Genomic DNA, 25,244 nt, shown 5'->3' with positions numbered 1-25,244 from the left:
AACTCCAAGAAACTAGCCAGTTGTTGCATCTTAGATTCCTCATGAAAAGGTTCCAAAATCGCCACTACCATTGCCCGATGCTTTTTAACTAAACATTTAAGTCTCTTCCTAGACCGACCTAATCCACGAACATTCCATACTAAAATAGTGTCAACCATAAATTAAGCTTAGAGGCTCAGGGTAGCCACCCGCTGCGAATGCCGCACACCAAGTGTCAATTGTTCTTTCTGTTTAATTTTACAACCGTGAGGCTCCTTGTCTGAATCATATGCCTTTTCCATCCTCACCTCCTGCCCCTACCTCCCACCTCACCATCCGAGGTAAACTCCAATCCCCTCATACAAACAAGATGATTATTAAAAAACCCACCATGGCTTTCCAGTTACAAGACCTCCAACACTACATCACACTACCCATTTACCTCATCTCCACCTCTAGGATTTTCCAACACTAAGAGCTCGGATTCAAACCGTGATGGGAACTTATCCAAACTAGTAGGATTGCGTTCAACACTCTCAAGATTATTTTCACTAGGTGCAGGAGCTTCCACCGATATACCCTTTAACAGCACACTTTCACTTACAGCCTTGCATGGATCCACTTCGCATTCAATCTCCTCACATACCTCATCCTCCTCTAGGTCATCCCCAGGTGCCTATGCTTCGGGCACAATCACCTTATTACTTTCTAACCCGTCCTCTGTTGCTGTACTCGAGATTGAGCCAGCACCTAAATCCATCCCATCCACCGCGCCTACCTGGGCAGACATTGATACATCCTGAATATTCATCCCTTCATTCAAATCTATCTCCACCTAATTTTTTTTTTTTTTTTATCCTGCCAAACCCGTTTGACTGGAGGCTTCCTATTTACCTTCTCCCTTTCTGGTTTCCTTACACCAGCCCTACAGACCATCGAAGTGTCCCCTGACGGAAACATTTAGAACAATAATAACCATGTCGCTTGTATTTAATGTTTTGCCAGATTCTCTTCGAAGCCGATAAAACAATGGGAAAGCCCTGCACTGGTTCCGCTGATAGATCCACCTCAACACACATCCTAGCCCCGAACGCACTGGTTTTGAACCGTGTTGCCAATATTTGTAAACAGTTCGAAAAATACAGATGAAGAGGCAACCCTGGCAAAAAAAAATCCATTGAGGCGCAAGTGGAGATTCATGTGCCAGATCAAACTCCTTGGTCCAATGGAATAAACGAAAAGAGGAATCCACCATAGTACGTCCTTCACGAGCCCAACCATGCAAGAAATCACGTTCACTTCTCATCTAAACAAGCACATGCAACGCATCCCTAAAACTGACAGTGGGGCCTCTATCAGACCCCAAGATTTTGCAATATAGGCACGTATAGTCTCAATGGACAGCCTAGAATGAGAAAACTGAATTAATGCAAGCTTGAAATCATCCGCAGCTTTTGACATCTCCACTTCTGAGAAACAAAGCCTTGTTCACCATCTATATCCACCGGATATCTCATCGGAAGCCTGAACGTGGACTGGGTTGAAGAGGAAACTGACTTAGCCCCTTGTGCCACAACAGCCCCCACCATAGAGGACTCAAACAAAGGAGGAGTGGCGGCCTCCATGGCCGAACCCTAGTGCAGCAACCGTTACCACTCAAAATTTGGAAACTCCGTGAAAAACGGAATAACCAAAACTGTAATATTCCAAAATCGCCAGAGCTACCTACCCACATGCAAAAAAGTCGTGCTTTCAAATTACCTGCACTGACGAACACAATAATGGGGACTAACTCCATGCAAGAACCAATATCCAATAGTTACTGCCAGTAATGCCATTCAATACTTTTTTGGTCTAAAGCATTTTGAATGCAAGTTTGGTTTCTAAAAGATTCTTATCATTACCTACAAAGGTTATGAACATTGTCATTATGTCTGAAAAAGTTTTATATGTTTGGTGGAGCATGTTTGGACAAGAAGAGAATTTTTAGAAATCTTAAAATTCTCGAAACTTATCATAATTTCATTTTCAAATATCACTCAGAAACAAAATACTTCTCAATTTTAAAATTTTAACTTTTTCATCTAAGTATTATTTAATCACGCGAAAATCAATACAACTTTACAAACTTCAAAACAAAACACAAAAATCAACAGAACTTTACTTAAAAAAAAATATAATCTTAAAATTATATTCAAACAATTTTCTAACTTTATAATATTTTTATTCTATTTTTTCTTTATTCTTTCTCAAAACACAATAAAATATCTTTTATCAAACTATTTCATTGGCTTGGCGTATTTTGTCGGTGGATTCATTGTGGACTCGGTTCATGGTGTCGAAGTATGGAAGAGGCCAGCATGTTTCGATGCTAGTAGCTCGCAGGAATAGTTCGAGAACTTGGAACTCTATAGTCTCAGTAATGCAGGACTCCTGTGAGGCTACCAAAGTTAGAGTGCAAGAGGGGACTTCGTCCTTTTGGTATGATAGGTGGTTCTCGAATGGCCCTTTATGTAATTTGGTGGGGGTAGTTAGTAGACCTTCATTAAAAATTAAAGAGGTGTGGGTTGGAAATTCATGGGATTGTGATTTGCTCCAGCAACTAATTGGTGAGGAGTTGGCGGCTGAGGTGATTAGGGAAATTGGTGTTGGGCATACTGGACAAGATGTTTTAATTTCGAAGCCTACTTTGGGGGGAGATTTTACAATAGCCAGTGCGTGGGATTTAATCCGAGTAAGGGGAGATCGTCATGGTTGGATGGATTGGATATGGAGTAAATTTCTGCCAAAGAAAATTTCAGTGTGCATGTGGAGGGCCCGTTTTAACTACCTAGCCACGGATTCTAAGGTGCAGTCACATGGAGTTGTCATGGCCTCAATGTGTAACTGCTGTCAATTCCCAAAGACCGAAACGCTGGATCATGTGCTTGCTACTGGGCAGATTGTAGAACAGGTGTGGCGTTTTGCTTCACTGGCACTGGGCATTAGTTGCTTGCAAACCAGAACCTAGAGGCATCGAGTGGAGGCTTGGATGGTGTGTGCGAAAAAAGGTACGAAAATGGGCATATTAATTGGTCTGTTACCTAGCATCATTACTTGGAGTTTATGGTGTCGACGCTGTCGATATCGGATGGAGGGAATACAGTCTAGCGCAATGGAGGTTTGGAGATCTGTTCGGTTTTGGCTGGGTGTTCTGGTAAATGATTTGCATAATAAGAAGGTTTCCAAGGTTGATGCATAGGTTTTGAAGGCTTTGGAAATGAATATTCCGGAACAGCTAGTACGTAAAACATTGAAAGTGGTATGGTTAAAACCACCTGTGGGCTGGTGGAAATTGAATGTGGATGGCAGCTGCTGTGGCAACCTAGGGAATTCTGGTGGGGGTGGTGTGTTGCGGGATAATAGGGGTCGGCTGAAGGTGGGTTTCTCTGTACACTATGGGTTCGGAACCAACAATGAGGCAGAATTAAGAGCTTTACTTCAAGGGGTTCGGCTATGTAAAGAAATGGATTGTCGAAATATTATTTTGGAGTGTGACTCTAGGGTAGTGGTGGATTGGGTGAAGAAGTGAGGGTGTAATTTATGGTATCTTTGGGATTATTGGGGCGTTCTCCTTCAGGAACTAGATGGAGTTCAATTCCAAGTGGTGCATCAATTTAGAGAAGGTAACAAAGCTGCAGATTTTTTGGCAAGGATAGGTGAGGAAGGTTTGAATAAGAATTTTTTTCCTGGGGATTGTATTCCGAGGTTATTAAGGGGTATTATTAGAGTAGATGCCCTGGGACTTCCATCCATAAGGAAGTAATGGATTTTGAGTTTTAGTTAGTTTTTATGGTTTTGGCTTTGGGTTTTTGTTGGTTATTTGGTTTCTTTATTTGGGTTGTATGTATTTTGTCGAGTGTCATGATGGTTTTCTTCCGCCATAAGTGAGGGTTTTTTTTTTTCAATAAACTTGGGACGGAGCTACCTTGTGGGTTGCTTCCGGCTCTTCTAGCAAAAAAAAAAAAAAAATTCACAAGATTATGAGACAGTAAAAGAATCCAAGCATGCGCCCATATATTAATGCAAGAAAAAGCCTTTCCTGTTTACGAAAAAGTTATATACAAGTGACGTACGCATATCACATCTCTTACTGAAGGGAAAAAAAAAGAGTGAGAGAAGGACTTTTAGTGAGAGAACGTAATCAGTCAATAAGGTGCTCTTAATTGTTATAGATCACAAAAACAGAATGAAAGATGACAACATTACAACATCATTTAAAACATTTAATTTCGAGGTACATGATGATCTAATAGCATTGAAGCTTTATGACAAAAAAAGGGAAGGTAGCAAGAAGACATTATATATATTAGACATGAAAATGAAGCGCCAGAGCGTATATATAAGCAACTGACTTGGTTTCAAGATCATCTACCATCATTCAATATTATTGGTTTCAAGACTTAATTGGATTCTCATACTTTCAGACGTACCCATTGTTGTGCTGGTTGAAGAACAACCATTATCGACACCATTAATGCTGAAAGAGTACTATGCAGGTGGAGTGGCACAGCATTCAGTCTCTTCTGTATAGAGATCAACCTTATCCCATTGATGCTTTTGATCCATACTTCGCAACCCCTCTAGCTCCATTGCCACTTCCTTCTTATTTGGCCTATCTTCTCCTCTTACACTTAAGCACTGCATTACAAGCTTAGCAACTTCGTTTATCTCATTAATATTACTATCGCTTACAATATGGTCTTCAAGAATTTGATGTAAGCGATCCTCTTTTACTGTAGAATTAAAGATTACTGCCAAACTTCTATCGCTTTCAGGCTTATCAAAAGAAATTGCTTTCTTACCAGTCAATAACTCTGCCACAACAACCCCAAAGCTGTAGACATCACTTTTTTTTGTAAGTTGACTGCTATGGAAGTATTCTGGGTCTAAGTATCCGAAAGTTCCTTTCACCAAAGTAGTTAATTGTGTTTGATCTAGTGGGACCAATCTTGAAGTTCCAAAGTCAGACACCTTTGGTGAATAGTTATCATCCAAAAGTATATTTCCAGGTTTAACATCCCCGTGTATAATTGGCATGGAAGTCGAAAAATGCAAGTATGCAAGTGCTCCTGCAGTATCTGCAGCTATCTTCAAACGCTTTCTCCATGAGAGTGAGGATGATAGGACTTTATCATGAATGTGGGCTGAAAGAGTTCCATTTGTGATGAATTCATAAACTAGTAATGGCACTTCTGTTTCTAGACAGCAACCTAATAGCTTAACCACGTTTCTATGGTTAATTTGAGTAAGCACAATCACCTCATTTATGAACTGCTCAATTTGGCTCTGATCACCAAGTTTTGATTTTTTAATGGCGACCATTTTATTATCTGGTAAGACTCCTCTATAAACAGTTCCATAGCTTCCTTGACCAAGTACTCTACTCTCATCGTAATTTTTTGTAGCTTTTTCAAGTTCTTCCGCACTAAAGATTTTGGCAATCTCCATGGAACTAGTTCTATCATTTGAGAGTTTTTGTTGCAACGACAAGCCACCATTTTGTTCGAAGAATTTCTCTTTTAACTTGATGAGTTTTCTTCTTTTAAGTCCACAATATATTGAAGAAGCTCCCACAAACAATCCTAAGAGTCCAATGCTGATAGCTGACATGTTCAAATATGCATTGTGATCGACAAATTTGCGAATCAATAGCAAGTACCACACACACACACATATATGTTTTATTTGAAGAAGACTAGCTCATTCAATATTTAAGAGTTAAAGCATAGTTAATGTCTAATATCATAGTAGCAGCATATATAGAATTTATATGCACTTACACACACACATGAGAAATATATGCATATATTTATATATATATATACACACATGATATATATATATATATATATATACACACATTTGACGAGTACAAATATGGTTGATACTTTGTTAAAAAAACAAATAACATAAAATGGAAATGGTTACTTTGAGGCTTTTCATTTCTTAAAACCGTAATATTTCAAATGAAGTTTTATTATTTTTTATTTCTAAGTAGAAATACATACACTGTTTGTTGCGTTTTTTCCTGCATCGATCAGCAAATTATGCAAAAGGTGCTCTAAGACTTTGACAAGGGAAAAGGTAGGTATACAAAGTAGATTCTACATCATTATATATTAAACATATAAGATTGTTGATCAAACTAATCACATGCATGCAAGACTAGTTGGGCTACTTACAAATTAGTCCATTTCACTTTAATTTATTGTAGATCTTAGAGTTCGCACAAGAACTCCAAAATTCAATACTAAAATCATAACAAGATAAAAGATAAAATAGTTGGAGTTTTATTTTTGTTCTCCGGGATGTCTTAGTTGTATATTGCTCTTTATGATCATGTCCTTCCATGCCAACTAGTTTAGGGATCAAATTTCATAAATGATTAATGTTAGATATAATTATTGAGTATGTTAATTCAGCATATTTTGTTTGAAAAAATACGGCTCACTATTAAAAAAATAATACTAGATATACTCATAGAGTGTGCAAATGTCGCATGCTCCCTTTGAAAATGAGCTAGGCCAACCATTAAAAAATATTTTTCTCATGTGGGTCTTAAATTTGTCTACTTTCTTCAAAATGAGTGTATAAGACCTGCATACTCTAAAACTATACAAATCATTATTCAATTTAATGTGGATCTTAGATTTATCCATTTTTTAATAAGAGTGCGAGATATTCACATATTTTAAAACTGTATAAATCACTTTCTTTACGAAATATTTACAACAATTAAAGTTCGTCATTCTTCCTAACAGGCCCCACGCATGCCGTTGATACTTGCACGAGATTATCCATACCATCCACATACACACACACACATATATATATATATATATATATATATATTTGTTGAATTTAAAATAACAGAGATATTTGTGAAAGAAAAATTCTATTCATCATCCTTATACCACACATTACATATAATTTTTTTTCTTTTATTAAATATGTGGTGTATGGATGATGAGTAAAATAACTCAATTAGTTTAGGAATAATATAATAAAAAAATTAAAAATAAATAAAAATAAATGTGATGTGTAGAGATGATGAATAATAAAACGATTTACAAAAGTATAGAGAATATTCCAAAATTGAGACAACAATATAAATTCATGGATAAAACATGACAGAGACGTACTATCTACAGGGTCACGAATCTCACAATCACTTTTATATATCATGAAATATAATAATTAATATTTTTTTTTTTGTAACAACGGATCTCATTTCATTCATTAAAGAAGGACATACAAAATTGACTTAATTTAAAGTATAAACAAATGGTGCCAACACCATAATATCTTCAATTCCATCATGCAAATAATTTAAAGTTAACCACTGTTATATCTATTTTATAATAAAAAAACTTTTCCATCTAACGTATCAAGATAAATCAGTTTGTCAGATTTATTAATTATGAAAAGACCAAACATTTCTGTTAGTTTAATTTAATCAACTCATGTGAGTGAACAGATTACCAAGCAAAAAAAAAGAAATTATATTACTGTTATCAATTGATACGTACCAATTAGTGCAATAATAATGGTTTTCGCATGGCTGCCGCTGGCTTTAGGCCGACCGCAACCTGTTCCGTTAATATTTCCATCGCCTTCGTATCCGTCGCGACAAGTACATGTGAAATTCCCTTCAGGGTTGATGCAGTTTGCTGTAGCATTGCAAGGTTTTCGAACTTGCAGGCACTCATTAATATCTGAAACACATGCAGTATGAATTCATGCCTAACAAATAAAATAAGCATTAATTGACTTGAATTCTTATTTCAATATATCTAAATATTACCCGTATATATAATTTCTGAAGCATTAATTCTTTCTATTCTAATAATATTATTGAATTGCCTCCTAATTAATTTATTTGTCTTGTTAAACTATATATCCCAACAATTCACATATTTAAAAGACCTTACATTTTATTGCCTTTGTTACCGAAATAATTAACATACTCGATAATTTGAAATTATACATGATGAATTTTGAAAATTTATGAGAAGCTTTTATCAGATGTTCAACTCGTAATTAGTACGTACCTTGGCATCCATCATGGAGGTATGGGTTTCCGTCATAACCTTCTTTGCACTTGCAAAGGTACCCATCACCGTTTTCGGGATCATAGCATGCGCTGTTCCGTCCACAAAGGTAACCCGGCTTGCTCCGAGCAGTTTTACATGTTTCATTACCGATTGCCCAATCAAGAACCATTGGAAAAGTAACATCTATGTCAGCTGGCAGTTTTGCAAGAAAATCAGAGGAGAAATTGAACTTGTCTTGTTTAGCCACAAAAGCAAAGCTGCATGGATTGAAACCAGAGACCTTTGTGTGATTGTTATAGCTAAGAGCATCCAAAGTAAAGTTCTTGATCAATCCTTTCGGAATGTCAACCTGGCAACACCCAATTCCAGAGCAAGATCCGTTGACGACATTTCTAAGACTTTGACAAGTAGAGGTGCAGCCTATGGAGAAGAATTCGCCGATCTGGTAACCATGAGGAAGGCGTAAGTGTCACAGCCGATGGCCACAAATTTATTTTTGGTGTTGGAAATTGTATAAGTGGGGATCAAGCTGAAATCGAGCGCGGTGTTAAGCACAGGTACAGCACTCGAATTTTCGTAATATTGATGGGCTATAAACACCAAGACTTCAAGCTCGCCTTGGATGGAAATGTTGGTGACTTCAATATTTCCCGACACTGGTTTGGAATTGCTACAATTGATAAAATAATCATCATTATGGGAGCAATTTTTCGATGTGCCAAATGGAAAAGGGATGTCAACATCTCCACACCGGTGCTGGCAGTTTGGCTTGGCTAATGAAGTTGCTACTACTGCTGCTGCCATTTTTCGATAACATCACAACAACACATGCCACGTACAAGAGCATCCTACGGAAAACCATTGCTCCCTCTGTTCAGAGAATTAAGGGATTCGAGTTCTTTTAAAAGGATGGAGGCTGGCTAGAAGTGGAACTAGAATTTCTAATTACTATGGGGGTGGGCCGGGATAGGGGGACAAACTAATTTTTTTCACATGGAGGCTGAAGTCCAACTCTATTATTGGACTCCCTGTTGATTGAGTACTAGAGTTTAATTTGGATTAAACTCGCTAAATGTAAAATACGTATATATCATAATAGCTAGATGCAAAGAACACGTATCGATTCCACATCATGCATGTGATCTAACGAGTAATAGGAATTGATGAACTCAAGCAATTAGCTAGCTAGGTCTGATTTAGTAAGTAATTTGACTAATAAATATCCATATCACACCAAGTACTCTTTTAGATTTTAAACAAATAACAAATATAAAGAAAGAAATAGATTTTAAATAATTTTCTGAATTTGATAAAAATTAAATTTTGAAAGACATTTTTTGTAAGTAAACTATATAAAAATTAGTATTTGACTTCCTAATTATTATTATTTTTTAACTTGGCCTCCCAAATTAGATTTTCTAGTCCGCCCTATATATATGGAAAGGATCATGCCGCGTTTTGATCAATACGTAAATATATTATTTTTGGAAGAAGACCTAATCCTCGCCATTTGGATTTTTGTTGCATTAAGACTCAGTTTGGATATAAGGCCTCCAACTCATCTTATTTTATTTTATTATTATAATTTTTTTTTACATTTTTTTATAAAATTTAATAAAAAAATTAATTTTTTCAAATTTTAAAATAATAATAATAATATTAAAAAATAATATTTCATTCAATTTTCAATTTTCATATCAATTTATCACACTCATTGTTCAAATCTCACCTAAAATTTATTGGCTACATAAGGGAACCTGCACGAGCCGTATGCGATCGATGAGGACACCATTGGAAAAGGAAGTCAATTCAATAAATTATTATAAAAAAGGGGATATTTAAATATATTACAGTGTTTTAAAAAACACAGTTATATTTAAATTCACTAATTACTAACTATAATTTAATTATCCAAAGCATGCAAGAAGGTTTAAGCTTAATAAATAACAATATATAAATGATGCTTTCTCACCTTTTTTTTTTATATTATTATTTGGGTACTTTGTTCAGTAGTACTATCGGTTAATCCAAAATTCGTTAATTGAATATATATATATATATATATAATTAACAGTACCTTGAAAAATATAAAAAACACGGTTTGTATCTTGAGCACCAAGCCAAAATCACAACTAGATGTGATTATTTAGGTTAGGTACTTGTGACGCCACACATCTTGACCGAGACTAGGACGGATAAAATTTTCAACATGAGATCATCTAGCTGTTTATTAAACATTGTGGAATGATATATATATATATATATATATATATATATATATATTTTTTATCTTTAATTACCCATATTCTTCTTCTTTTTCTTTTTCTTTTTTTTTATTTTTTTTATTTTTTTATTTTTTATAAAGCAAATTACCAATATTCTAAGTATTGATGGCTTGATATTTCAAGTAGGGTTTAATTGAATATCATCCCTACATCACATCATTCTATTTTAAATTTTTTTTATTCTTATTAAATTAATTAAATTCTTTTACTATTCTTATACTAAATATTTACTTAAAGAACAAATTTTAAAAAAATAAAAAATGAAAAGAGATTCTGTGTGATGTAAAGATAATAATGAGTAGATCAATAGCTCGTGGCATGGAGCACCCTAGCAACTTCGTAAAAGGCCACGCCAATACAAACCACGGGGAAGAAGGGGATGAAAAAAAGGCTGCAGGCTCGAAAAGGTTAATTCGAATTGATTTTAGCTCGAAAGAAAACAAACAAATCACAACTTTGTAGACAAAAATCTATACAAACTTACTCGATGCGTCTGGATTGAAAAAGAAGTGATGATGGTTATAGTTTTGTTTTTATGTGATGGCTCACAATCTTACGTCAACTTTCATATATATTACTTAATGCCATTAATATATATATATTGACTCGGCCACGGGCCATCGTTTGTTTTCGCAATGATAGCGACGAAGAAGTGGACAAAGGTCCACAGACAACAACGATGGATATGAGACAAGTGCTTACGTCTCCCTTTTCAATTCCTTTTCAGTGCAGCAGAGAACGTGGCTTTGACGTGGTTTTGGGTTCTGCAAGACCTTTTCTGTGCATCAGCAGATGATAGAGACGTGGCTATGATAGAGATGTGGCTTTGGGTTCTGCAAGTTTTCAGTGCAGCAGCAGATGATAGAGATGGGGCTTTCGTGTGTTTTAAATGCAGATGTGGGGTGGCCTCCCCGCGGGACTAAAACGCCCCGTTTGAATTAAGTGATGAAAACGGTGTGCACATGACTTTCGTTCAACTGAAGAACCTCCCTCTGAAAACACAATGCAGCGTTTTCATTTGAGACTCTTCTTCTCCAATTTCAAAATTGTGTGTATATACACCCTTTTCTCGTATCAATTTTCTAAAGTGAAAAAATCAATTTTTCAGAAGATTCCTCCTACTGAAGGGATAACAAAAGACACAGACATCGTTCTATCTTTATGGCTCTAAACTTAGTTTATGGCTGCTGGTTTACTGAACCAGAAAAATAGAAAAAAAGAAAAAGAAAACAATCATTCATTTCACAGATTCCACAACTCACACGATCTCAAATTTCACAACTCACATAGATTTTACAGATTTCCCCACCTTCTTCTTATCACAGATTTCTGTTAGGGGTATTCATCTGGGTTCCAACCTGGGAACCCGGATGTACCCTGACAGGAACCTGGTTCCGGCCCGAGTTGGGTTTGCTCAATGCTTTACATTCAAATATTGCGCACACTGGATGCATCCCTCCTACAAACTTTGCAAAGCACATGCCCAGAAGATGATGCTGATTCTGACACCAAATTATCTCCCTTGGATTCAGTCACTGCAAATAAATTTGATAACATCTATTACAAAAACTTTGTGAACAATTATGGGCTACTTCAGTCAGACCAAGCTCTTATGAGGGACAATAAAACTGCTTCAATAGTCATTAACTATAGTAAGTTACGTTATCTTTTCTACAGGGATTTTGCAGCATCAATGATGAAGATGGCCAACATAGGTGTGCTTACAGGACAGAGTGGAGAAATTAGAAAAAACTATAGAGTGGTGAACTAAAAAACCTATGTATGTGAAATACACATCGTGCAATGTAATTTTGGAAAAAAAATAAAAATAAGAAATAAGAAAAGAACTTACATTGTGACCAATGACGAAAAGTCCACCAATCAGGTTTGCCAATGCCAAGGCTACAATTTTCACTTCAATACGACATAAATATATTTGTGCTTAGAATTTCATCTTACTTGCAAAGAAAATAAATGTAGCCTCTAGGTTATGCAAGAAGAAAGCACTTTCTCTAGATTTTTTTTAGCATGAATGAGAAGAGAGACTCATAGCAGCTTCTGTTGAAGATGAAGCTACATAATCGTCTAAAAAAATATTAAAAATGAGTTAGATAGATAATAAACCGAAATAGATAGATATTAAAAAAATATTTCAAGTTTCAAACTCACCTTCAAGAGCCATCGACTGTACATATTCTTCCAACTCCTGGATGTCGACAGGTTTGGTCCTTAACTAATTTTGAGTGCAAATGAGGGTTTCGACGGTCTCTGGAGACAATGAACTCCTAAAAGGATCCAAGATGCGTCCTCCAATTCTAAATGCAGACAACGAGGCAACAGTGGAAATGAGGGTGGCTAACACATCACGTGTTACCTCAGCAAGGATAGGATAATTGGTGACATTAACTCTTCCCCAATCCAAAATATCAAAACTAGATGATTTTTGTGCACACCCCTCTGACAAATACCGATCTAGTTCTGATCTAAACTCCATAAACCCTTGCTCCAGAAGAAATTTCTCTAACTTAATATCAAATTTTGTCGAGATAGTAGTAGAAGTAGAAGTAGTGCTTGGCCTCCCTTGAGCCACGTTAGAACTCCCCCCACTACCCACACGAAATTTGTTATACTGCTCAATCAAGCGGCTTAACAAGAGTTTAACCTTGGCCTCTATCCTATCTACCAACTCATCCCCTTTGCACTGATTCAACCATAACTTCATTGCTATCATTTTATATCGTGGATGAAGCACGAAAGCAACATATATAATCAAGTTGAACCTACCTGTGCTACCCCAATATTTTTTATACGTACTTTTCATATTTATGGCCATGGTGCTAGTGATAATATCATGACTATTGCACATATCATTTAATATATCTTCAATTGTGCAGAGTTCTTGGAAGTATACATTAACTGTCATATACAAAGAACCAGAAATGTTCAATGTAACATCATAAAATACTTTTAGCAACTCTACAAAAATATGTGATTTTTTCCAATCATCAACAATGGAGCTCACAAATTCACTATCCACACACATATAATAGTGTTCAAAGGCTCATTTGTGTTTTTCAGCGGTACTCAACATCAAATATGTAGAGTTCCATCTAGTAGAAACATCCAAGCAAATCATCCTCCCACTAATATTTTTCTTTACCGCACAAGTCTTGAACTTGGCAAACCTCGACGATAAAGACTTCACATATCTAACGGCATCTCTAATTCTTGTTACAAACTCATAAACATCTCTCAAGCCGTCCATAACAATCAAATTCAATATATGGGTAGCACACCGCATGTGAAGAAACTCACCACCCAATATGGTATAATCACTATCCTTTATTCTCCTCTTCATGTAATCAACAACAACGTCATTAGAGGATGTGTTATTAATTGTGATAGTCAAGATCTTATTAATCTCTCAATCATGCAACCCCAAGTCTAACACCCTGCCAATAGTTTCGCCCCTATAGTTGAGAATTTGGCAAAACTTTATTATTTTTTTGTGCAATTTCCAGTTGCAATCAGTAAAATGTGCAGTAATGCATATGTAGTTCATATTTTACATCGATGTCTAGGTATCGGTGGTTAGAGAGATTCTTTGACCATCCAACAATTTTTTTAGCTGTATCTTCTCTTCATTATATAGCTTAATACAATCTATTTTTAAAGTGATTCGGAATGACAAAGTAAATCGAGACTCTAAATCAGTCACGTACTCAACAAACCCTTCGTTCTAGACAAGCCTAAAAGGCAATTCACACCTAATAAAAAACTTAGCGGTTGACACCCTAAGTTTTTCTGCATCATACTTTACTAGACTTTGTGAGCTACACACTCTTCCCTCTGCATCCCTCTTAACACTAGATGACTGACTTTTTCCAACTCCTTTAAATCTAAGAGGGGAAGTTTTACATGCATTCTGGAGGTGGTGTATCATAGATGAAGTGTCATTCTTGTAGTGGCAACTGTATAGCTTAGAGCAATAACGAGACAGGGGCTTAGAGTTTCTGTGTTTTCTCAAGCCACAACGTAACGAGACAGCGAGAGAGAGAGAGAGAGAGAGAGCGAGAGAGACGCGCGGGGGGGGGGGGGGGGGGGGGGAGGAGGGGGGAAGTGGGAAGTATATAACCGGTATCAAAACGGCATCGTTTTGATACCGGTTTTTATTAAAAAAAATAAAGATCCGGGTACCGGGTTTCAAACCAGGGTTGGTCTAGGTTTTCAAGCTTGGGTTTCGGCCTGGGTTTGATCCAGGCCAAAACCCGGAACCGAAACCTGGTTTTCTGGGTTCCGGACTGGGCTAGGAAAAAACCCAGCCCAGATGAACAGTCTTAATTTCTGCAATCCCCACCCTTCGTTTGACAAATTTTCCAAGTCAAACATTGTTACCTAGTTTGTTCTGAAATGAAAAAGTGCAAGCAGGCGGAGGTGAATTTCATTTTTTGGCTTTTTGGATTTTTTTTTTTATAATATAAAAGCTGACAGCCACGTCAACGGTGTGCACATACAGGCAAAAGTTATGCCTGTATAGCAGTTTTGATATCTTAAGTCAACTCCCAAGACTCTTCCGAGTTCCCAATGGCAAATTTTACACCTATACATTTCTACATGCTGCTCTTTTGTATTTTTTGTATTTTTTTTTTAAATAGAATCTACATGCTGCTTTTTCTCAATAACAATGATAGAGTCACCGCTTGGGCTATAGCAGGATTAGATCCCGCTGGCTCTAGCGCGTTTTTATGTGATTTTTTTAAGTTACTTTTTATATAAGTTTTTTTAACATTTTTAAATATTTTAAAAAATTAAAATAAATTTAGAACATCATTAAAAAATACTTCCTTAATCAAAAAGTTAAAAAAATCATTAAAAAATTACTTCTTTAATCACGAAGTAAAATAAAAAAATTAAGAAAGTAATTTTTTAATGATGTTGTGAATTTTTTTTTTATTTTTTAAAAATATTTAAAATTTTTAAAAAAATCTATATAAAAAATAACTAAAAAAAACACATAAAAAACATATGTTTGTGCCCAGCAAGAGCCCCCGAACGGTAGCTCTAACATTATTATTTTCTCAATCTCGTTTATTTTCACAAATGAGATGAGATGAGTTGAAATTAAAATTAAAAAATTAAATAAATTATTATTTAAATATATTACATTCATTGTGCATGTATATGTATACTAGTAGTGGGATAATGTCCGGTTGAATGAAAAACAAAACATGCTTTGTATAAAAAAAAAAAAAAAACAAAAACGTAATCATAAGCAAAAGAAGTGGTATATAGAGAATTGAACATAGATATGGAGAAATCCATGTGATGATGATAGTACTTCTTTGCATAAATCAAAGCAATCAAACCAAAGAAAATAAAAAACGAGAAGTAATAAAATGAAATTTAAAATTAGCGAAATCAAAGAATGGTCTTGGTTGCAGAATAGAGAAAAATATATTATAGTTAGGAAACGAAACGTAAAACAACTAAAATTCTGAGTCAATTCCTCTAAAATAGCAGTCTACATATAAAGTCAAAAACTCCTATAAAAATGGCAAACATTTTCATGTATTCAATATCCAGATATTACAAATTTCATGCCGGAAAGGAAAACTAAAAATAATGTTGAATTAAATATCTTTGAGGCGTGGCTTTGAATAAAACAATACAAAAAAAAAAAAATTAAAGTTTTACCACTTTTTCCTTCAAAACTCGCGAAGGCTATTTTTTTGAAGTTTTTCTGATTACATCGCGAGTACACATATATATACATGTCTACCCAATTTAGATTTAATATTATTTTTATTGGAATTTTAAAGTCATTATTGACTTCAAACTAATTATATTTAATATGGTTTTTAAATTAATCAGTGGAGATTTTATCATGATATCAATCATAGATATATTAATCACTTTTATATATCATGAAATATGATAAATACTAATTAGATGATAAGTATTGGATAATAGAAACAAAAAAGTGCCAACAAGAAATTAAAATCTCAACCAATTAAGCACTGTATCATGAGCTTTTTTTTTTTTTTTTTTTTTCTCGGCAAGTGAGTATTTTATAAATAAACTAACAGATACAAGACACAAGTTCAATAGGGTGAGAGTCCCCTACCGTCTTTCCAAAGCCTACACACATTACAACACAAAAGTAAGAAAACAAAGGGAATGATCGAAGTCAAAAAATTGACTCTTACTTAATTCTCACAAGGGGAGACCGCTTGAAGACGGGTTTTGAATAGTCAGATAAACAGACTATTAACCTGCAACTAAAAGCCACTGTACAAAGGGGTGTGCTGCAACGTGTTGGTCTAGACTGGCTGGAAGGAACCTTCACATCCACTTTCACTTGATCTTCGGTTAGGGAAAGTGGGAACATAGTATAGCAACCAAAAACAGAGATGAATTGCCGGCGAGGGGCCGCCACTGGCTGTGGCGGCGCGTACAGTGCACGCGCCACACCTGGAGAGGGTTGAAAGGAAGGAACAGCAAGATCTGACGCCATTGATCCCGACGGTGCCGCGCGTGGCGGCTGAAAGCTTTTGCAGGTGTGGAGGCACGTGAAACTCGCGCACAGTATAGACCGCGCGTGAGGCTTACGCGTCACTCGAATGGGCAAATCTCTTTTGCCGTCTTGAAGATCGGCGCTTGGGGAGGCTGATGGCGGGGCGCGTGTCGGACTTGCTTGCTGGAAAGCAGCTAGTTTCGATGCAACCGGAGAAAAGTAATTAGTTTTATAATTAATATATCTTACAAAAGTAATTAGTTTGTAAACGGATCTAATGTACCATATTAAGACAGATCAATTTGTAACATTTCTTTATTGATCAAGCATTTCCCTCCATTTAAATCAATTCAGTGAATTCACCCATGTGAGTGAACAAATTACGTACCAAACAAAAAAAGAAAAATAATTATATTACTGTTATTAATTGATACGTACCAATTAGCGAATTCACGATTAGCTTTTTCTTAATAAATCTGGTATTGAACGTTTGTTGAGTAGCTTTTTATTGTTTAGCCTTTTTGTTGGTGAGAATCTGTGGATCTCTGGAAATTTTGGTTAAAGTTGTGCTCATTAGACTCATGTGACAGATAAATAGTTTATTATAAGGTTGAACGCTTATTGGTATTTCGTAATCGTGATCATGGTGATCATCAGCAGGACCACTAAATACTAGTCTAGGGTCGATGCACTCATGTTTTTGTTTTCTTTCTTCTTTTTTAATGTAGAGATAAGGAAATGTTTTAATCTATAACAAAGTTATGGTGTGCGGAATGGACAAACATATAGTACTAATATATATACATATATATATATATATATATATATATATATATATATATGAAAAACTCTAGTTACAACCGGTTGGATAACCCCGCATAACCAGTTGCATAAAAAATATTATTTTTTTCCACTCTCATTTCATTCCTCTCTCTCTCAATTGTTTCGTTCTCATTCTCCCCTTTAGATTTTTTTTCTTCTCCCCACTTTCTTATTTTCTCTTTCCCCTAGCCATAGACCCGCACGAACTTTCCTGTGCTGTTTCTTCAGCATCCTTCAAGCGTCCCTCCCAAACAGAGTCTTCATCTTCGTCTTCGCATCCTCTTCTTCTTCTTCTAACTCGAATCTAGAGCCATGGAGTCAAAAAATATCATCTATTAAATGGTGATGATCCGAAACGATGGCATTTCCAGGAAATCCTAACTTGATTTATGCTACAAGCTAGCAACTCTTATGCAAAATTAAATGAGATGCGCTCAAACAAAACAAAAGTAAAATTTAGATGTTTTGAATGACCGAGGTTGATTGGACCTGTTTTCAACTAGAAATCATGGGACCCAAACTGGATATTCCTTTCGCTTCCTATGCAAAATCAACCTTATCTATGCCCATATCGACAAATCATATTGATAGCAAAAGTAAAGAAATGACAGACAGGAAATGGGAATCATAGAAAAGAAGCAAACGAAAGGAAATGAACTCGATCCCTCTTTGATTTCACTCCCTCTCCTTTCTCCTCCAACCAATCTCTCTCTCTCCCTCTCCATTTCATTTCCCTCACCTTATAAACAAACACCCACCAGAAAATCAGTTCCATCATGTTGAAAATCACTTGCCAAGGTTGTAAAATAATCTCTACTACTCGCGTAAAAAATCTGCACTGCTTTTTTTTTTTTTTAATTACTGTAACCATAGCATTATGAAGTACCAAAATCTCAAAAACAAAGCACAATTAAAAATGTTACGTTCCTACTCAATGAGAAGTATTAATAAGTAATTAATTATCTCAAATCAGATTAACAGTTTATCACATGACACATTTGAATTGTAAAAAATATTATTATATATGTTCCTAGTACTCAATGATAGGAAGTATAAAATCATTAACAGAATTAATACTAATTTAGTAGGCGACAGCAACACATAGTACAAACTTGCGCTATATATATATATATATATATATTTGACTTGGCCACGGGCCATCCGATCTAATTGTCTCGTTTGTTTTTGAATGACCTGATTTGAGATTAAAGTTAAAAAATTAAATAAAATATTATCAAAATATATATTTTTAATATTATTTTTATTTTGAAATTTAAAAAAAATAAATTTTTTATTCTATTTTGTGTGAGAATTTAAAAATGTTATAATAATTAGATGATATGAGTTAAGGTGAACTGTGAAAACAACTAATCTCATTTCATCTCGTTGCAAAAACAAACGATACCTAAATTAGCTAGGCCCCCACGTACTATTTGTTGCTGTCACCTAATAAATGAGTGGCTTGGTTTGATCTCAGAGATGAGATATAACACTACAAGAGATTGGATTTTTTTAGACATTTTCTTTTTCAAAAATTCCCAATTTTGTCCCAAAATGGTTTCGGAGGCAAAAAATTTTCATCTCTATTTTATCTCGAAAATACCGTTTCAAAAGGCTTTTGAAGATGAAATTCAATTTTTGTCTCAAAAAATCACTTTTAGGAACAAAATTTGGTAGAACCAGTCAAAACTGTTTGAACAAGACTTTTTTTTTAGATAAACCAATTTCGTTTCAAAACATTGTTCAATCGCCCACTATTCTCAATTCGAACTGACCTGTCCATTCGAACAAATTAAAATTTTCATTTGAACTAATAACCATATTTGATCCTGTTCGAACGAACAGAATGTTCGAACCAATAAATTTTGTTCTAATGACTTTTGTTCAAATATAAATTATGTCCGTTCAAACAAGCATTTTAGTACTGAACTTCTTATGGTATACATGGCATAGACCTTTGTACCTCCAGAAAGCATTTGACATCAGTTCCTCAACAGTCAATCGATCCTCTCATCGGCTAAAATTAAATTCAAACTCATCATTTCAAAAATTATAAACAATTAGTATAAATACAAAGTAACTTTAAAGTAACATGTTATATACTTAGTTGCTTGAGATGTAGTTTATTACCGTGCAACGATTTTTTTATGTGGTCTTTCACATCTTGAGAATCTTTAGACCAGGACAATGTAGCAATCGGTGCATACGTGCGAGTAAGCGTACCAACATAAGAAGCAAGCCACACTGCTGAATCTCTAGAGCCACCTGTGTAATTATCAAGAATATCAATTTTAATTTTACCTACTTTCCTTACTTTCTCTATGCAGACACTCCTTGAAGTGTCTCTATCTCGGCGCTGGCTTACAACAGCTATATATACAGTAATTAAAGCATGTATTTTAATTTAATTAAATTATTTTATAGATATATATTACTTAAATTGAGTATAAAATGTGGTATTTAATTTGATAAAATATCTTACTTTGCGTTTGGGAGGCATATCTATTTGAAATTGTAACAAAATATTATTCAAACAAACGTTACAGATATTTATAAGAATAATACTTACAAAACTTCCTGTTTAAAATTCATTCACTATCAGTTTAGTTGGACTAGTCGCCCTTATCCTCACTAGACACTTCAGTTGATTCATCTTCTTTCGATATTTCACCATCAATTACTTCGGGTTTAACATCTTATCTATGCAATGGGATCATGCCATATTGGCTTAGATCAACAAATAGATTGAGCCTAATTCGTTTTCTTGATATGCTTCTTCATTTGCTGGACTATCAACTTCTTCATGTGATTCGTTTGGCTCTGGAATGTAATCATATACAATTTTTGATGCGAACTTTTCCACTACCAGCCATGGGTTTCTGTACTCCAGATCATCTAAATAAAAAACTTGATTCGCTTGGCAAGCGAAAACGAAGGGATTGTCCTCATACCATGTGCGAGATGTATTAACACTCACAAAATAATCATTGTTATACACTCCCAACCTAGGATTTGAGACATCCCACCAATTACATTTAAACAACCAAACCATATATATCCCCCACGTACTTTAATGCTATACTGAACCGGGCCAGCGACTAAAGTCTCATGAGGTAGGTACATAGCCAAATGAATCTTTACATCAAAGAATGAAGGTGGGTACAAACTCTCCAATTTGTACAATATCACTGTAATGTCAGCTTCCATTTTTAACAATGCATCAACTTTCAACGTTTTACTACAAATGTCTATAAAAAATCTCTCTAATTTTGTGAGAGTTGTATGAATATCTCGAGTAGTCTTTCCACGCACACCAATCGGCAATAGATGTAGTAAAAATACGTGACAGTCATGACTTTTAAGATCAGTTTTCTTTCAATCATGTGTTCGAATACATCTTGACATGTTTGAAGCATAATCATCAGGTAATTTGATTGTCATGAATCAATCATAGAATTTATTTCTCTCATCATTTGAAAATGTATACTATCAGATTGACATATAAGCTGAAGACCCATTATCTTACAAATGCAACTTCAGTTTTATCCTCAACTCTTTTAAGTCTTAACGAGAATTAGCTATATCTTTTGTCTTCCCCTCTATTGACATCAGAGTACCCTATATATTCTTACATATATTTTTCTCCATGTGCATAACATCTAGATTGTGATGCAGTGTCAAGGTAGACCAGTATGACAACTCAAAGAAAATATTTTTTTTGTCCAATTCAACTCCGCTGCTTTTCGTTTTCTCTTTCGAACTCTTGTATCTTTTCCAAATTTGTTTTCTGAAATATCCTCTAACTGTGTGATAATATTATTCTCAAACAACTCTGGCGATGATGACTTGCGCTCAACCCTTCCATCAAATATCGCTCAATTTAAACGTCATCTATGATCATGTAGTAAATAATGATGGTGTCCCATAAAACATAATTTCCTACCATTTGTTAACCACTGAGACTGTGTATCTTTATTGCAAACAAGATAAGCCATTTTACCTTTTATGCTCCACACAGAAAAATTTTCAAATGCTGGGAAATCATTTATTGTCCACATCACTGCAGCATGCATCTTGAACTCCCGCGATGAGACCGCATCATATGTACTGACACCCTAATCTCATAACTCTTTCAACAGATGGTTTTAATTTGTTCCCTGGTGACTTGTCCCTGGTATCAGTAGAGTCATCATAAAATACGGATCCTTCATACACTTTCAATGTGGCAAATTATAGGACATTAATATGACAAGTCAAGTACTAAGAGAAGTGCTCATGCTGCCAAATGGATTAAAACCATCCGTTGTTAAACCAAGACGTACATTCCAAGGTTCCTCGGCAAACCATGGACACTCGACATCAAATTTCTTCCATTGTAAGGAATGAATGTATGATTGAGCTGCATTATTGCATATTTTATACATTTAAAACCAATATATTTTTAATTTTTTTATTATTTTATCGTTGGTTTTAGGTGGGAAAAATGGTTAAGAGGCATAAATCCAAGTTGTGATTTAAATTGGTTAAATAACATAATTTATGCTTGATCTTAATACTTGTGATTTAATTGTGTAATATTTCTTCCATGCACAACACACCTTTAATATTTTATTCTTCATTTTTTTTCGTCTTCTAGTTTTATTTTATTTTATTTTATTTTTATTTTGCTTTTATTTATTTATTTTCTATTTTTTTGTCGTTTGTCTAGTTTTATTCTTATTTTTTATTTTTGTTTGTCTTTGTTTTACAGCCCTGTCTAAACGAGATGCCGTTTTTGCAAAATACGAAAACTACATGTCGTTTTGTCTCTACTCTTTGAAATCTGCCTCTCCTAAACGACCTGTCGTTTTGGTTGTCTTCAACCTCAAGCACCCAAGCACAGCGCCTCCATCTCCAGTTCATCCACAACCACCGTGCACCTCCATTGCAACTCAGCAACAGTGCATCTACCCATAAAAGCTCAGCCATACGCACAACCACCGTCCACACAAAGCAGCATCTCCGAGAACCACATTTCACGTCCAACACCATGCACGACCACTTAGCCTCTTGCGCAGCCCATAACTTCCAGCAGCGCAGTCCACCTCAGTGCCCAGCCACCTCAATCCATCGCATACTCATCAGCTGCCACTGCATCTCCACGGCAGCACCAACCCCATGCAAGCACCACCCTCCAGCGTGTTATTCTAAGGGGTGTGATCACCAAACGGTGTACCCCTTGGAATGATATCCTCTAACATGGTGATGGTTCCCATGGGGAGTGATGTTTAAGGAAGTGTCAATGGACACAACCTTTTGATTTAGTCAAAAGGTTGTGTCACTTCTTAAGGTTGTGACTTTTGAGTTACTATTGGTTTACCAATGGTTGTACCCTTTCACAATAGGATGTGTCACTCCTTAAGGTTGTGACCTTTGGGTTACCATTGGTTAATCAATGGATGTGCCCTTTGCCAACCGGTGCATGATGACCTATAACTAGGGGTCATTGGTGCACAAATGAATGCAGTCAATTCCCTTTGTTCATCACCAACTTGTGGGACAAATACCCTCACGGGAGTGTCACCATATTCTCATAATTCCGCTTCCGTTTGTTATTTATTTCTCTCCAGTGGTATCAAGAGCCAGGTCATGTCCGAGGGAATTTTATCGCGCATCACGAAGACGATAAATAGGCAAGTGCTTGGTTTGGCAACCACACTTGCATATTTTAATCATCTTCGTTTGCTTGAAAATCTTAGGGAGAAACTTTTTCAGATCACTGTGGGGGGTCTAGAGTACACTACTAATCTTCAAAATCTTGTAAATTGTTACTATTTTGAAAAAAATTATTGGTATTATTTTACACAAAGAAATAGTGAATTAAATAGCCCATTTGCACACACTGTCAGTGTTTCGGCCGGTCGCCGGAGCCCCTCACCGGCGCTAGACTTCGTGGACCTCGGGAGCACGTCGCAGTCTTCGTCGCCGGCCACCAACTTGTCGGACGGAAGTGAAGACACGAGCTTCACTGTCTCTGGAACATCCTTGCCCGAGGTTGAAGACAACCTAGGACCAAACGGTACTGTTTCATCCAACGGTCATCAGATTCAAAATGGTGGGGGACTAACGACATTGTCATTTTTGCGTTTCTGAAGAAAGATCTCTGGAGCCGAGCCACCAAGCAGTTCTCTGAGCCGAGATCCAAGCCAATTCCTGAGCCATGCCGCGAACCAAGCTGTTGACCAAACCGTTGATCGAGCTGCTGACTCCCGATTTTCTCCAGAACCCGGTTTGAACCGGCTGAACCGGTTTACTCGGTTTCCTGAACCTGTTCGTGGCAGATTTGCTCAATCGGGCCGTTCGAGATCATTTCAAGCCTGATTTGGCCCGTTCAAAAGCCGTTGTGCTCCAAATTTTAAGCCAAAACATTACAAAGCACTTGTTGGTCGAAATTATCGCCATAAATTCTTTGAAAAAGGTGAAACATCAAGGAAAGGTCGTGGATATCCTCGATCGAGGCGTCAATTTTATTATTCTCCTTATATAAAATATAATAGGAGAATTTCTAGGCTGCCACCTTGGATTAAATCCAAGGGTATTATTACTATTAAGTTTGTAATAGTTTTAATTTTTTCACAGTTAAACTATTGTATTTAAATAGTACACATTTATTATTTCTACATTCTTCTTGTTGATTAATTTTCAAAGTTTATTATTCATGGCACCGAGAAAAAGTATTGATCCCTCGGGAATAGAAAAATTGAATGGAAGAAATTTTCGAGCCTGGAAAAGGCATATAACTTTTCTTCTAACCCATGAAAAGATCTTATATACATTAACAACGCCAAAGCCATGTGAAGAAATTGTAGAAAATGATGAAAGTGAAAGTGGTAGCAGCGTTTCAAATAAAGATAAATGGATAGAACACAATGCATGGGCAAAATCTTTAATTTTGCATTGCATGAGTGATCATATTATTCCTTTATTTGAAGACTATGAAACTGCTAAAGAAATAATAGACGCAATTGAAGCAAAGTATGGTTTAAGGTCAGATACTTATATACAGTTATTATTGGATAAGTATAATCGGACTTGTATGAAAGAGAATTATGATATTGGTGATCATGTACTTCAAATGGAATTAATTGCAAAAGAATTACATAATGCCGGTCATCCTCTCATTGATAAAATGCAAATTATAACCATACTAAATAGTCTTCCTTCATTGTGGGATCATATTATTACTTCTTTAACACACAGTGGAAATGAAGTAACAATGATGTATCTTCCAGTACTTTTAGTACTTAAAGAAGAAATGATGAAAAAAAGGAATAAAGATGGTGAATCATCTAATTTACTGATGGCTCAGGACAAGCGTTCTAGACAGAATAAGATGAAGCCAAAATAGTTTAAGAAAAAGAGATGGTTAAAAAGGAAACAGAATAAACCATTTTCTGGAAACTATTTTAAATGTGAAAAAAATGGTCATTACAAATCACAATGTCCTAACGAAGGAAAAGCACATGAAAGCAAGGAAATTGTGATATTTTATATGTACCTAGTATTGGT

The 25,244-nt window shown here is 35.6% G+C and overlaps 2 protein-coding genes across 2 annotated transcripts; one reads left to right on the top strand and one right to left on the bottom strand.

Moving 5' to 3' along the window:
* Positions 1-4,166: 4,166 nt before the first annotated feature.
* Positions 4,167-9,114, bottom strand: LOC121255847 (putative wall-associated receptor kinase-like 16). The gene is given in 4 exon segments (XM_041156381.1): positions 4,167-5,624; positions 7,551-7,736; positions 8,073-8,528; positions 8,531-9,114. Coding segments are annotated over 4 exon segments (2,106 nt in total). The 5' UTR covers positions 8,880-9,114; the 3' UTR covers positions 4,167-4,509.
* Positions 9,115-10,654: 1,540 nt separating this feature from the next.
* On the top strand, positions 10,655-12,131 carry LOC121255246. The gene is made up of 3 exons (XM_041155521.1): positions 10,655-10,767; positions 11,088-11,238; positions 11,745-12,131. The coding sequence occupies exons 1-3, from the start codon at positions 10,655-10,657 to the stop codon at positions 12,129-12,131; spliced, it is 651 nt and encodes a 216-aa protein (XP_041011455.1).
* The last annotated feature ends 13,113 nt before the right edge of the window (positions 12,132-25,244 follow it).

The sequence above is a fragment of the Juglans microcarpa x Juglans regia genome, chromosome 3D (genome assembly GCF_004785595.1).
Source record: "Juglans microcarpa x Juglans regia isolate MS1-56 chromosome 3D, Jm3101_v1.0, whole genome shotgun sequence".
Classification (NCBI taxonomy): domain Eukaryota; kingdom Viridiplantae; phylum Streptophyta; class Magnoliopsida; order Fagales; family Juglandaceae; genus Juglans; species Juglans microcarpa x Juglans regia.
The sequence above is the reverse complement of the archived record's forward strand: the minus strand, read 5'-3'. Positions and strand labels throughout refer to the sequence as shown.